At 41.1% G+C, this 14,506-nt stretch overlaps 1 protein-coding gene across 3 annotated transcripts in view; it reads right to left on the bottom strand.

Moving 5' to 3' along the window:
- Nucleotides 1–1,593: 1,593 nt before the first annotated feature.
- The window catches only part of LOC308079967 (actin nucleation-promoting factor WASL-like), a 56,993-nt gene continuing 44,080 nt past the window's right edge, over nucleotides 1,594–14,506 (bottom strand). For all 3 annotated transcript variants that reach the window (XM_080421635.1, XM_080421636.1, XM_080421637.1), the window contains 4 exons: nucleotides 13,570–13,723; nucleotides 8,624–9,204; nucleotides 6,370–6,475; nucleotides 1,594–6,139 (listed from right to left, as the gene is read on the bottom strand). In XM_080421635.1, the coding sequence (XP_080277761.1) occupies nucleotides 6,078–6,139; nucleotides 6,370–6,475; nucleotides 8,624–9,204; nucleotides 13,570–13,723 (903 nt within the window). In that variant the 3' untranslated portion in view covers nucleotides 1,594–6,077. The remainder of the gene's footprint in view (nucleotides 6,140–6,369; nucleotides 6,476–8,623; nucleotides 9,205–13,569; nucleotides 13,724–14,506) is intronic.

Genomic DNA, 14,506 nt, shown 5'->3' with positions numbered 1-14,506 from the left:
CTTCCTCTGGAAGTTAGGCAAGATACCTTACTGGCCTGGGAGTGCCTTAGGCTACTGATAGAAACCGATATACTTCAGAAGCATTCTCAATGGAGAAGCTGGATGCTAAAAATCAAAGACCATTTTAATGTACAATATTATATGTGCTTGTAACATTTGTATCGACTACTATGCACTTGTTCCAAATGGCCTTTTTTGAAAGAATGTTTCCTTGTAAATTCTCCAATTGAACTGGTTAGCTCCAGGAGGTGATGGCCTCCATCTAATAACTGTGATCATTTCTCTCAGCGAAAAAAAAAGTACAGTACACCCTTTTATGGATCAGGGCCCACTTGAAAATCTCAAAAGCCTTCGTGGCCCACCCATCTGACCACTCACAGTAACATAGCAGCCGATATAGGCTGAACCAAGTGATTTTGATATCATACTATACTAACTCATTTAGCTGGGGACCCCCTGGAACCCCCTCAAGGACCCCTGTGGATCCGCGTACCCCACTTTGAGAACCAGTGGTTTAATGTAGTTGGCTGATGATCTGATGATCTGTTGTAACCGGCTAATTCCCATTTGAACAGAGTACAACACGCTGTCAGGTGACTTAATGTGTCAGGTTATAGTATAGAGTAAATAACACATAAATAGAAAAGAGAAAAGACGTAAAAGACATGACTTACATTAGGATACATAAATCATGTCCACTTACGCGTGTCTGTTGGCTGTTTACTTTTAGCCGAGGATGCGCACATTAGCTGACCTGTCAGTAGTCAGCCAGTGTCCACTCTCACTGCAGCAAAGCTTACAATATAGAAGGATTAATGACTCTCTGGTACACTAGCATGGCAGCATTACTGGAATACGCACATGCTTGCACACTTGACAGATATAAAGATTGGTATGATAATTTCACTAGCCCATTAATGTACTGTATGTCTATGCAGCAAAAAAAGCATACAGTACATCTCATCTGTGACACCCAAACAATTGAATTGATAGCGGGATACTAGATAAATACAATCTGTACATTAAATGCAACATTGTGTATATTGGGTGCATACAAACGTGGTTATGTCTCACCTACACTATCACACTTCTTCTACCTATAGTAATAGTATGGACCATATTCACATGGAACATTTTCATCTTATGTCATACTCATATTGTTGAATAAAAGCTAATGAAATAGCAACAGTTAGTGTGGAGGAGAGTTGGACAGGGTTGGAGTTCAGCTGTTAGCAGATCCATTGTGCTCCCTGGCCTGTCTGTGCTGTCTGGATGTGGTGAGAGCTGCTTTCATTCATCACTCTTCTGCTTGTCATGCATGCTCACATGCACACACGCTCTTTCAGGTATGTAAACACACGTCTGTGCACACACACACACACACGCATAAACGTAAAGTCACACTCTTGGAAATGCAGAGAGAAACAAAGAAAGACGTGCTGACATTTCTATTGCTCTACTAAATCACATACACATGGGCAGGGGAAGAAAACACACACACACACACACACACACACACAAAACATCACAGAAATGCATCCTTTAACAGGTATGGAGACCCATGTGGACAGTGATAGAAACCAAACGCGGGAATAGTCACATATGAATCTTTTTATTTGAGTGTACAATGTAAGATAGAATTATTTTAATGTCCAGCCTCGGTGGGAAGGCTTAAAATCCTATTATAACCCAGCTGTTGTCTATATAAACTAACATCTGCATTTAAAAAAACAAAATCCCCAGAAAATATCTTGATATGAGAGTTGAGCACTTAACATCACCAAGGGACAACGTATTACTCAAGAATAAAGAGGAACTGCCAACATTACTCCTTCCATTCAACAGCTAACATTTGAATCATTTTGATTCACTACATTATTTTTGCCCCTCACCCAATAATAATAATAATAATAATAATGAGGGGGACAAAATTGCTTTTCATTTTGGGTGGACCTGTTTTACCTGTCAACCCCCATCCATCTGCGACTTACTTTCATAATATTGCAATATCACTTTAACCTCATAGAAACCCATGCTGTTGGGTGGAAACCTCGTATGTCCAAATGGGAAAATAGCCAATCTACAAGCTCACAATGCGTCACATCTGCCATTTACACTACTTTTGTGCGACACTCTTGAATGGCAGAGTAGGGCATTAATTTACGGGGAAAAAAACTAAACATTTAAATACAGAGCTACGACGTTTCTGCCCGACACAATCAAAGTGCAGTTGGAACACCTACTAGCACTACTGCCAGGGCACGCTCACACATGTGCTTCATGTGTGTCAGCTTCCCAGTTCACTTCCATTCTATGAGTACGAGAGCAAAGGGGCGGAGTTTCTCGATGCAGCATGTCGACAGCATTGAAGCATGTGAAGTACGACGAGAGTGAAGCTTTGAGTTTGGTACTGATGAGCTTTGACCGGGCTCCAGCCAATAGGAAAGTAGCATGGTCATTGACCCGACTTGGCGGCCATTTTCCTTTCTTTCAGTAAGCCAACCACTCCAACATGAGTCAAACAAACTACACGGTATACATGCTCTCGTGCCCGGGGACTGCCCACAACCCTGCAAGACGACATGGGAAACTGACACACCTGAAGTCTCGGCTGTCTAGGTTGGTTACAAGGCGTATGAACTGCGTGCGTGAAGGTGCCCTTACTGCCCGAGAGCATCCAACATGGCTGCCTGACAGGGGCAAGGGGTCATTAACTCGTTCAATCCGGGAACGCTTCTGTGTAATTTTATATGTCTTTATTATACATTATACAGACTTACTGTAATAACCCCTGCACAAACTTTGTAAGTGACAGAAACAAAGCGCAGCAACATGTTTTCATACTAACAGTTAGCAGTTAGTGGAAGCAGCGACAAGAAATCTTAATTCACCTCCATTGTTTGAGGACAGCAGCCGCAGGCATCTGAAACCCAACTGTGATGGTCAGGCGTGTAAAATTCTATACGTCTTTTATTTCTCAAGCTTGACATTTTGGACGACCTGATTCAAAACAAACAGCTGTGTACCGACACTCTGGTGGCTACTGAAAAAAAGGGGGGGAAAAAAACTACACAGAGAAAATAAAAAACATGTGAGATTCCCCATGAATCAGCTTTTGAAAATGATAAAATAAAAGGAACAAAAATTCACAACTGGCAGGCAGTCATGATATCAGGTGGCGACCACTGTTTGTGTAGTGTAGTGTATTGTAGTGTTAGATAGTTGTAAAAGAAACATTTCAAAGTGTACAGTGAGCTCCCCCCTACATCGGTGCTGCAACAGGTCTATCATAACCGTTACACAGCAGTTACTATAAATGCACTTTAAAACAGAACTGCAGTATATCTTTACCAGTAGTAAACTGGCCCCATTCTTGATAGCTTCAGGTAACTGAAAAAAGTAGGGCGGGGCGATACGGACAAAATCAAATATCTTGTAATTTTCTTTGATTAACTACCTCGATATTGAGACGATAATTTGTTTTATTACTATTTATTCAACATTTTTGTAAAATAGTGAAAAGCCTATATCGGCTCAGAACTTGTCGCAAAGCAACTGGTTGTGAGCTTGTAGATCGGCTATTTCCGCTATTGTTGAACATTTTCAACATTAGCGGGAAAGCATAAAATAGGGCTTAAGGGATTAAGACTTATGCCAGACCACGATGTCAGGATATCAAAAATCCCAGACCCAGACGATATCTAGCCTCAGATCACGATGATATCGATATATCAAAATATTGCCCGGCCCTACTGGAAAAAAAAAGAGGAAAACTTTTCTTTCCAATCAATTCTGCTTGAGTGTGATGCAGAAAGCAGCAGAGCTTCCATAAGCAAAAGCAGTGTAAAAAAAAATAGGAGGGGTGGACTTCTACAACAGTATCAGAAACCCTGTATGTCCAAAACCTGTGCTGCAATAAATCTAATGTAGTTATTCAGTCACAAGCTCTTAATACTTTTCATTGGTTAAATGTTTATAAAAACCCAGACCACTTTCTGCCCGACAGCAACAATATCTGTTGCCGTCAGGCAGAAATTCAACTTTTTATGTTTTTTCCCCCCGTAAATTAATGCCCTACTTTGACATAATACACACACGAAAGTAGCAGAAATTGGCAGATCTACAAGCTCACAACGCGTTTCACTCTCAATGTAAAGTGAAAGTGGTTGAGTGTGTCTGTGGGATTTTATAAATATTGAACCAACGAAAGGTATTAACAAGAGCTGGTGACTAAATAATATGGATATATATAGATATATAATATGGATCCATTGGAACACAGGTTCTTTTTTCAGTACGGTAAGTACAGTAACAGTTTTGGACATACAAGGTTTCCACCCGACAGTGACGATATGCAAAGTACAACGTATGTTGTTTTCTATGGTGTTCTGCAGAGATACAAGACCTCGTTAAACGTCCTGTTCTCGTGCAGCGAGTCTCATCTTTCAATCTGTGCAAAAATATAGCAAGACTCAACCTCTGGTGAGCAACATTTACATTTCCACAGCGAAAAACTAATTGAAAGCTTAACATTTCCAAAATAAGAGCTTTTTTCTTTCCGTTCTTTGTTTTTAAGAAAATAAAAGCGCCCTAACTTTAGATAGATCATTTTAATAAGTAAAAAATAAAGTAGAGAAAGAGCGATCAGGTATGAAAATAGCGTTCTCCATTTTGTTTCATTTTCCTCTCAAACTATACATTTTTTTTCTTTTCTTGTCAGTTTTAAATTTTTCTCTTGAAGTCCTTTCTTCCATCACCGAGCAAAAAGAGAAACAAAACATTCAACTCTACAGATCAAGAGAGAACTTGATGTAAAATTGCACATGTTAATCAGGGAGGGAGGTGGATTTGGGTGAGAGAGATGTAGACAGAAAGAGAGACGGCATAAAGCCTCGTTCGGGGCACGGTCGCGAGGGATCGAGAATCGATTTCGAAGTTGTTGAAATCCTTAAGGTTTTGGCTTATCAAATCTCTTATCTATTTTAGCGGGACCTGACGTGACATCATGTCATAGAAAGCACATCACTGGCACATAGGTCGTTCTAATAAAGCTTTTTGACTTCTGTTCAATTTCTTGCCGGTAAAAACAAGCAACATGAATTTAATGGCTTGCATGGCCATGTCGCTTCAATGTTGCGCATAAGTTGAAGGCAACGTGCTCTACCTTTGATAGTCTGTGGAAATTAAATAAAAAGCGATAGAGAGCCCCAGACTAGAACCAATTTGTCAACAACCAACAGTAATAGAAAAGGATCGATAGTGGGATAAATAAGGAATTCGATAATCAGTTCACTTCAAAAGGGGTGGAGCGTCCCAGTGTGGTGCGTTGACGGGTGTGAAGCGTGGAGTTCAACATTGGTGAACTTTGACTGGGCATCAACCAAAATAAGAACGAGGCTTGCGGGTTGACCACTCGGCAGCCATTTCTCTTTCAGTGAGCCAACCACTACCACAACCACAACCCGCAAGACAACACGGGAAATTGACCCGCCTTAACGCCTCCACATGTGTTGGCTGCGACGCTTCTGGCGCAGACGTGTGACCGTGCCCTTATACTTGGTTGTGCATCGTGTTACGCACCGATAATTGCCGATCTACAAGCTCACAATGAGTCTTGTGAGCTCGTAAGATCGGCTATTTTCGGTGTGAGATCCCGCCGTACGACTAAGCATAAGTCGGGCGTGAGAGTGAGAGTGAAAGACACAAAGATTACCGTCTAAAATGAAGTGAGAGAAAGAGAGTGAGTGATGGTCACGTATAGAAACAGGAAAAAGAGAGAGAGAGAGAGAATATGAGAGTGGGGGAGAAAAGTGTCAAAGAAAGACAATAGGAGGAGAAAGACAAGAGAAAAGGAAACAAACGGTGAGATATGAGAATGACAATACATCTACAGATTAAATGAGGTATTGCACAGATTAATAAAAAAAAAAGCATAGGCAAGGCAACAAAAATATACAGCAAGTCAACAGAACATTTACAATTATCAACTGAGATTAAAGATTCAAAGACAGGACACAGTTTAGTGTCATTATCATCTCTATGGGATAGGAGGGGGGGGGTGGGAGGGAGGAAGATCGCTAGTCGTCCCATTCATCATCGTCCTCAAAGTCCTCATCTTCATCGTCATCATCATCCTCATCTGTGGAGGAGAGGGCATTTATTTGTACAAATGGCAGATGCAAAGATTTTCTTTAAAAGAAAATAGGCAGCTCCTTTTTAGGCAGCTCCTTTTTGTCGGTGTCGGCTAGTCCGCACTGTTGCATCGCATCATTTGTGGATAACAGTGTGTGTGAATACCTGCCACTGCCTTAGGCAGTCAAAAGGTGCACATAATGGTGTGATAGTCATCTGTGTGCATGTGTTTTGTACCTGAGGAGTGAATTGCCTTGCTTCGCTTCTGCATCACTTCCATCAATGCTCCTACGATGCCCGCTGACGGAGCCGCGTTGGCGGGAGAGGACTCTCCCTCCACTTTCTGGAGGACACCAGAGCACATCAGTTAGCACAGGGTTTCTCAAACATTTTCATGTCCCAAAATGTATATGGATTTGGTCACGGACCACCATCTGGAAATATTTTGTGCCAGGGACCCCCAAACAAGATTTGTGTTCGGGTTAAAATGTTCCAAAAAATATTCTTAAAATGTGCAATGCTTTTTGAAAATAGCCGATCTACAAGCTCAAGTGTTTAAACAGATTTTATGATGCTATATTAACTCATTTTGCTGGGGTCCTTGAGTTGGTTCCAGAGGGTCCCTGAGAACCAGTGACTTCTCAAGGGAGGTTCTCTAACATCAGCAAGGAATCAACTCCAATGAAACAAAAGCACTTCAACTCAGAGAAAAGCTCCTCATTCATTAACTGCACAGTTTCCATTTTTCGCAAAATGCTTCTGTCGGTGGCAAGTGTGACATAGAAGAGCTTTAGTTGCCCACAGACCCCCATTTGATAACTTACCAAAAATAGATCTCTGGGCTAGGGGTGGGCAATCAACCAAACATATATCGAAACCGACATTCAGAACCAATAATCGACTTAATGTTGATCATGTAGCTTAATCAATTAGTGGAGAAGCAGGTTTTTTTGTTAACATTGTTTTCCTTAAATATCAACAAATGAACACAAGAAAATTCATATAGATTTTTTCTAATTGACTAAATCGATTAGTCTGATAAGGTGGCGAAAATAGCAGATCTACAAGCACATTGCGATGCATTGTGAGCTTGTAGATCTGCTATTTTCACTTTTTAATAATCATTCATTAATTGTAATCAAGCCACAAGTTTGAAATAATTGTGGTATTGATTTGAAGTCCTATCGCCCCGCCCTAGTCAGATGTACACATGTAAAATTCTCAATGTCAATTTAACTCTGAGAACACATTTCTAAATGTTCTATTTTACACTGTGACATCAGTGGCAATATTCTCATGGAAAGACATTTACGGCGTTCAGTTCATTTTTACTGGTATCACAGTCCTATGGTGACATTTCTTCACTGTTACCAGATGTTAACTTTAATAATTCATTTGCTTAAATTGGGCGTGGGAGCAGCAAGCTTCAAAAAGCTGTATTATCCGGTAGGGGCCAATAAAAAGTGTTTATGTGTTGGTGCTTGCCGTGATGACAACGTCTTCCCCGAACATTGTCATCACTAGACGATGGAGACGGCGGTGACTAATCGCCCGCTGTCTGAACGTTTCTTAATTTCAGTAAGAGCTGGGTAAACGGCTGGGACAATATATCAATATTATATCAATTATTTCCTGGTTTAAATCATTTAAACCCTATTTTAAAAATATATGTATATTCTGTTTATCTTGACAATTATCAAAAACAGTCCATCTACAACCTCACAATGTGTTATGAGCTTGTACATTTTCGACATATACTGTATATCACAATATGATAGTATCAATATATTGTAACGCTATCGAGAGCTTTGGTTAAACATTAAAATATGATGATATTGGATTCAGGTGAAGTTCCAGTGCATAATATAGTCCTTTATTGAGGCCACGGTGTAAATTCAGCATTGAAGTTATAGATACAGAAGGTTAAACGGATTTGATTGATTGATTGATTGTATACAGTGGTGGAAAGTAACTAAGTACATTTACTTAAGTACTGTACTTAAGTACAATTTTGAGGTATTTGTACTTTACTTGAGTATTTCCAATTTCCAATACTTTTACTTCTACTCCACTACATCTCAGAGGCAAATATTGTACTTTTACTCCACTACAATTATTTGAAAACTTTAGTTACTAGTTACTTTTCAGATATAAATTATGATTTAATGAAACATACATTAACCACTTTAAACCTATTTTAAACCTTGGCTATTTGAAAATATCAGATCTACAAGCTCACAACGCGTCGCATCGCGACGCGTTGTGAGCTTGTAGATCGGCTATTTTCAAATATTTAGTACTTTTACTTTTGGTACTTTAAGTACATTTTGATGCCAATACTTTTGTACTTTTACTCAAGTAAATTTTTTATTCTGGACTTTTATTTGTAACAGAGTATTTTTATATTGCAGTATTGGTACTTTTACTTAAGTAAAGAATTTGAGTACTTTTTCCACATTTGTAATATTCTAGGTGGTGCTCCAGTACTTACAGGCTTGAGTTGGATGCCGTGTCTAATCTGGTCCAGGAGCGCGTCCCGTCCACCACCACCACCAGAGGTGGAGGTGGGCCTCTCCTTCTGCTCCACCCTCTTGAGCTGCGTGCCCTCTCTGATCTGACTCAGCAGCGCACCGGCCGCACCCTTACCCTCTCCGCCGCCGCCCGATTCCGACACCACGGCGGGGGGTCCCGGTGGGGGAGGGGGCCCCGGGGGGGGCGGGGGCGGCGGAGGGGGCGGGGGCGGGGGCGGAGCGCCCATGCTGGGCGGAGCAGGGGGTGGGGGAGGAGGGGGCGGGGCCACCGGAAGGGAGGCGTGGGAAGAGACGGGGGGAGGAGGGGGCGGGAGGGACACCCGGCTGGGAGGGGGAGGAGGGGGCGGAGGCGGGGCCGACACGCCCGGCCGGGAGGGGGGCGGCGGCGGGGGCGCCGAGGTGGGGGCCCGGGAGGGGGGAGGCGGGGGCGGGGCGCCCCGGCCGCCGCGGGCGGGGGGAGGGGGAGGAGGGGGAGGGGCGGAGCCGTGGTGGGGGGGGGGCGGGGGAGGCGGGCCTCCTCTGGAGGGCGGGGGTGGTGGGGCTGGAAAGGGAGAGAGAGAGAAATGACTGTTAAAAATGTTTTAAGTACTACCTACAGTATGTCTAGTTCAGAGGTTCTCAATCTATGGGTCAGGACCCCAAGTGGGGTCGCACATTGACCAAAAAATATATATGTCTTTCCCATTAAGTCTGTTTCATTTGTTTTTAAAAACCATAGCCTAAGAATGCATTTTCTGTTTTTTATTTCATTCATTTTTTTATTAAGGTTATGGCAACAGATATAGGCTATACAGATAATTCTCTTCAAAAAACAATTGTTGTGGAAAAGTTATTTTTTTCAGTAATATAATTCAAAAAGTGAAACTTTCATGTATTCTTAATTCATTGCGCATAAAGTGAAATATTTAAAACCTTTTTTTGTTTTAGTCTTGATGATTATGGCACACAGCTCATGAAAATCTAAAATCCATATCTCAATTAGAATATTACATGAGACCACTCCAAAAAAAGATTTATAATACAGAAATTAGCATCAGCATCTCCATAAAGCTTGTCAACATACGGAAGTACAAGTATTGTGCTAAATTCACATACTTCACAGATGGTCGACATTTCTGTATTAATAGTGTAGTAATATTCTAATATATGGATTTTTTATTTTCATGAGCTGTACGCCATAATCATCAAGATTAAAACAAAAAAGGTTTTAAATATTTAACTTAAAGCACAATGAATCGAGATTATTATGAAAGTTTCACTTTTTGAATTATATTAAGGAAGAAAATGAACCTTTGCACGATATTTTTAGAAGGATCTGTGTACTGTAAGCTTCCATTTAGGAATGTGTACAGAAAACTGTTTTCTGTAGCTTTTAAACTATGCTGAAAAGACAAAATCAGCAGGGATCAGTGTTATAAATGTAATTTCTAATAAATATCCCTATTCAAGGCAACCAATGCATGCTTTATTTCATCCTTGAAATACACAATAAATAAGTAAAGTATGGGGTTGCCAAAACATTTGGCAATCCCAGTCCTTGTATATAAAAAAAGTTTGAGAACCCCTGGCCTAGTTGGCATAATGTCACTCTCGGATACTTGTTGGTCTTTCACTGCAAACCCCCACACATCAGACATGTTGAAAAATAATAACTGGAAGACAATATTCAGCCTTACTCTTAGACTCATTATAATTCAACACTTACAGTTCACATCCAGGCCTTCAGAGACAATATTCAACTGTAGGTGATTTATTTCCCTGTAAATTGACTGTGAAATCTGTGAAAGATGCAGATGGTCACACAAAGTGGCTCACACCATGCTAGAGTCAACATTCATCCATTCTAGATCTGGTTTAAACTGCTGGTACCAATACCATGCAGTTTCCAAGTACACCAATAGGAGGCAGCCTTGCCCTAACTAACGTCTGCAGTGAGAAACGATCAGTTGTCTCAGTTAAGGTGCATTGCTTTGAGTGTCTGCTGCAAGCACATCTGCAAGGACATCTAGCGTTATGCCAATGAAATGCCTACTTCTCTCTAGTTATAGAGATAACACTGCATAATAATTCTTTATCACACATGGTTACAGAGTTCACACACATACAAAGTGCATGTCAAGATGTGACCTCTATCACAGCAGGTCCATGCATAGAGATTAGAGACCTACCACTCCACCTGGGAGGGCCTGAGGGACACAATGGCAACATGGATTATTACACTTTGTCATAGTATGACAGTGTCGCAAAACAAGAAGCAAGCACACGCTTGTAGATTGGCTATTTTCGCTTGTAGATTGGCTGTTTTCGCAATTTTTTTAAAACATTGCCACCTGTAAGGTTGCACACAGGTTGAAAGTGGTTAAGTCTGTCTGTGGGTTTTCAACTGACAGCAACAATATGTTCCGTTTCAGGGTGGGCAGTCACTTGAACACCAGAGTCTAACTATGTGTGATATAAATAGGCTTTTCCGCTGGACAATGACAATATGTTGATTTGAACTAGAAAGGCGTGATTGCATAATGCATTAACTCTTTCAGTGCCAAGAGTATTTTCATAAAGTACTCCCAAACTGCCAGGAATTTGCGTTTTTTTTTATTTTGCAATTTTGTAATTTTTCATTCAAATAAATGATCTGATTGGGGTTTTAAACCCATAATACAGTTCTACCAGTAGAGAGCAACAAATCGACACATTGATGATCTCGCTGGCTCACTCGCCCCCTCCCAAACAGGCTCACGTCATATCCGGTCAGAACCGGATGTTGACATTTTCGACAATCGTTGATCGCGCTAAATTACGATGCGATACACGACTACGATGACTGATCGTCACCCAGACCAAAGAGAGTAGACGTGGACCTCTCCGTTCGCTTTTTATACCGTGTGAAAAACCGTGACTTTCCCTATTCTGGCCGAAAATCACCGGAGAAAAACAACGTGACCCGGAAATGAATTTTTTTTTTTTACATCCGGCTCCGGGTGAGTCTGATGTAGTCAGGAAGCGAAAGTGATCATGAAAAATAAACAGAATAACGCGACCACAGTCAAAAGTAAAAACTCGGGATTTCTCGTGCTGGCACTGAGGGTACTCGGGAAAAACTCGGGATATGTCGGGGCGTGGCACTGAGAGAGTTAACATGGGACTGAGATGACGTTATGTATGGCCGGGCCCACAGAGTCCTGGCAGGGCATTGTTTGTGAACTTCTAAAGTGTCGTTAAGAGCCACGCATTCCATATTGCCCATATTCCCTTAGGAAGAAAACAGGAAGTTCATTTGCGCCGTCAGTGCGGAGTCTGCGGACGCACCCAGCCAAAACAATTTCAGGAGAGCAACGTCAGGAAACACACACACACACACACACACACACACACACACACACACACACACACACACACACACACACACACACACACACACACACACACACACACACACACACACACACACACACACACACACACACACACACACACACACACACACACACACACACACACACACACACACGTGTGTGGGGTTCCAGGGGATGGAAATCGCGAAAATATTTTAAAAATAGACAAAATAGTCGATCTACAAGCTTGGAGATCAGCATGAGTTTTCCTGGGTTAGGAATAACAATAGGAAGGTATTACTGAACTGCATTCATATCTTCTAACACGATTATTTTTTAACAGTACAGGAAGTACAGTCAAAGGTAATGCTAAAACGATAAAAAGGGGCTTGTTTTCTTTGTGGTCCATAAGATTCTCAACCTTTTTAATTCCAAGGACCCCCAGTCTGATATGCATTAGGGCCACAGACCGTCTCCTGATACAATTCTTTTTTCCCCCCCATCTCTTTAACCCATTAAGACCGGGAACGCATCTGTGTCATTTTAAGATTTATTTGGGCTATTAAAAAATAGCAGATCTACAAGCTCAAAGCGCGGCACCGAGTGCCGGCCTATGAGCTTGTAGATCTGTTATTTTTTTTAAATCATAAAGATGTGTGCAAATCTTTGAATATATATATTTTTAAAGCGAACATTTGTAACTCAAATCTTTGCTTATGGGGATTCTACAAATGTCTTTTAAACAACAGTTTAAAAAAAAAATGATGTTGCTATAATATCAGTGGTCCTCAAACCTTTTTCATGTCAGGACCACCCAAAATGATCTGTATTTGGCCGTGGATCCCATCTCAAAATATGTTGTTCCAGGGACCCCCCCCCCCAGAAGCAAAGATTTGAGTTACAAATGTTCGCTTTAAAAATATATCTATTCTATGAGCTTATACATCTGCTATTTCTGAATAGCCAAAGAAATCTTAAAATGACACACAGATGCGTTCCCGGTCTTAACTCATTGAGTGCCATTAACGTGTTTCACATGTTTTTACCGCTATGGCACAACGTGCCAACGCCGCGTTTTACGTGTTTTTGAAATAATAGTAAAAAAAATAATTAAAAAAAACATGTTCAGAACCCAAGATATCATCATCTGAAGATTTGCAGCTCCATCCACTCCTTGTTTAACTTAGAACTGAAAAAGGCTGTATCTCGCTTCCTAAGCACTTTTTTTTTACTTTGAAAAAAACTCTGGCACTGGGACAACATCATTCTGAAATAATTCTGGCAATTCTGGCACTCAATGAGTTAATGGGTTAATCTCTGGGACCCCGATCTACACTATACAATCCTCAGTGTCATTTGAACTCTGAGAGTGTGCAAATGGAACCGAATGGACCCGTAAGGTTCCATTCGGTTCCATTTGCACACTCTCAAGAGTTCACAGACCTGTAAGGGTCCATTTGGAACCGTATTGATCCCTGTACCAACGTTGACACCCAGTGGCATAGAATATCCCCTCAGGGATCATTGATCAATCAATCAATCAATCAATCAATCAAGATGCTTGCACTGCTCACCTTGTCTCCGTAGCTCGTTCTTGACGGCCTCTACCCCTCCCTTCTTCTCGATGAAGTCGTAGATGACCTTGGACGTCTCCTTGTCCTTCAACTGGGCTTCAGAGATGCCACACATGTCAAACAGGTTCTTCAGCTCCGGATCCAAATTATTCAACTGCAGGAGAGGGATGATTAAAGACTTGAATTTAAAACCCATTTACGCTTGATTAACACAATATACATGCAAATCTATTTTAAATGTACTGTTTACAGGTTTTGGTTTTATGCAGTCAGGTTACCAAACCAAAAGGTTTCTACTTAAAATTGTGAGAAATACATACATTAAAGACATTATGCTATGGTGTGTTGGGAGGGTCACAAGGTTAAGATGGGGCAGAAAGTTTCGAAAGGGAGCAGATCCATTCTGAACAGCATCGACCTTTTATATATCTTATACATATTAAAGAAGCTTCACTCATTGAGCAGGTTGTCTTTACATGTTGTACCCTCTGGTGTACAGAACCCCATTAAAAGATGTTTAGCAGCTGACTGAAAACAGGCTCAAACAAACTCCCTCATAGGCTGTACACTAGCAAGCTCTTATACTGCCTTCTGCTGGTGGAACATTTCAACTACCAGCAGGGGTCTAATGAAGGACTCGTTAACATACAGTAGATGCAATTTATTATTTACACCATATGCTGTTGTGTGTCCAAAGAGGACGCAGGAAGTATTTCTCATTCAAATAAAAGTAATCAGCACAAAAAAAATTGTTGGCTAAACGGGGCTTAGTGAGAACATTACTCCCCAGTACTCTGGTTCATCATTTGGAATAATAATAATACTTTCATATTCACAGTCCTGTAAATACTTTTAAATCCCTTAGCCATAGATCAAATGACTGACCAGGCTTTTATTCTGATGCACTCCCATGTCTCGATAGTCTAGATTATAAAGG

Source organism: Gymnoscopelus braueri, assembly GCF_963280865.1.
Source record: "Gymnoscopelus braueri genome assembly, chromosome: 23".
Classification (NCBI taxonomy): Eukaryota; Metazoa; Chordata; class Actinopteri; order Myctophiformes; family Myctophidae; genus Gymnoscopelus; species Gymnoscopelus braueri.
This window is presented reverse-complemented; position numbering and strand designations above follow the sequence as displayed.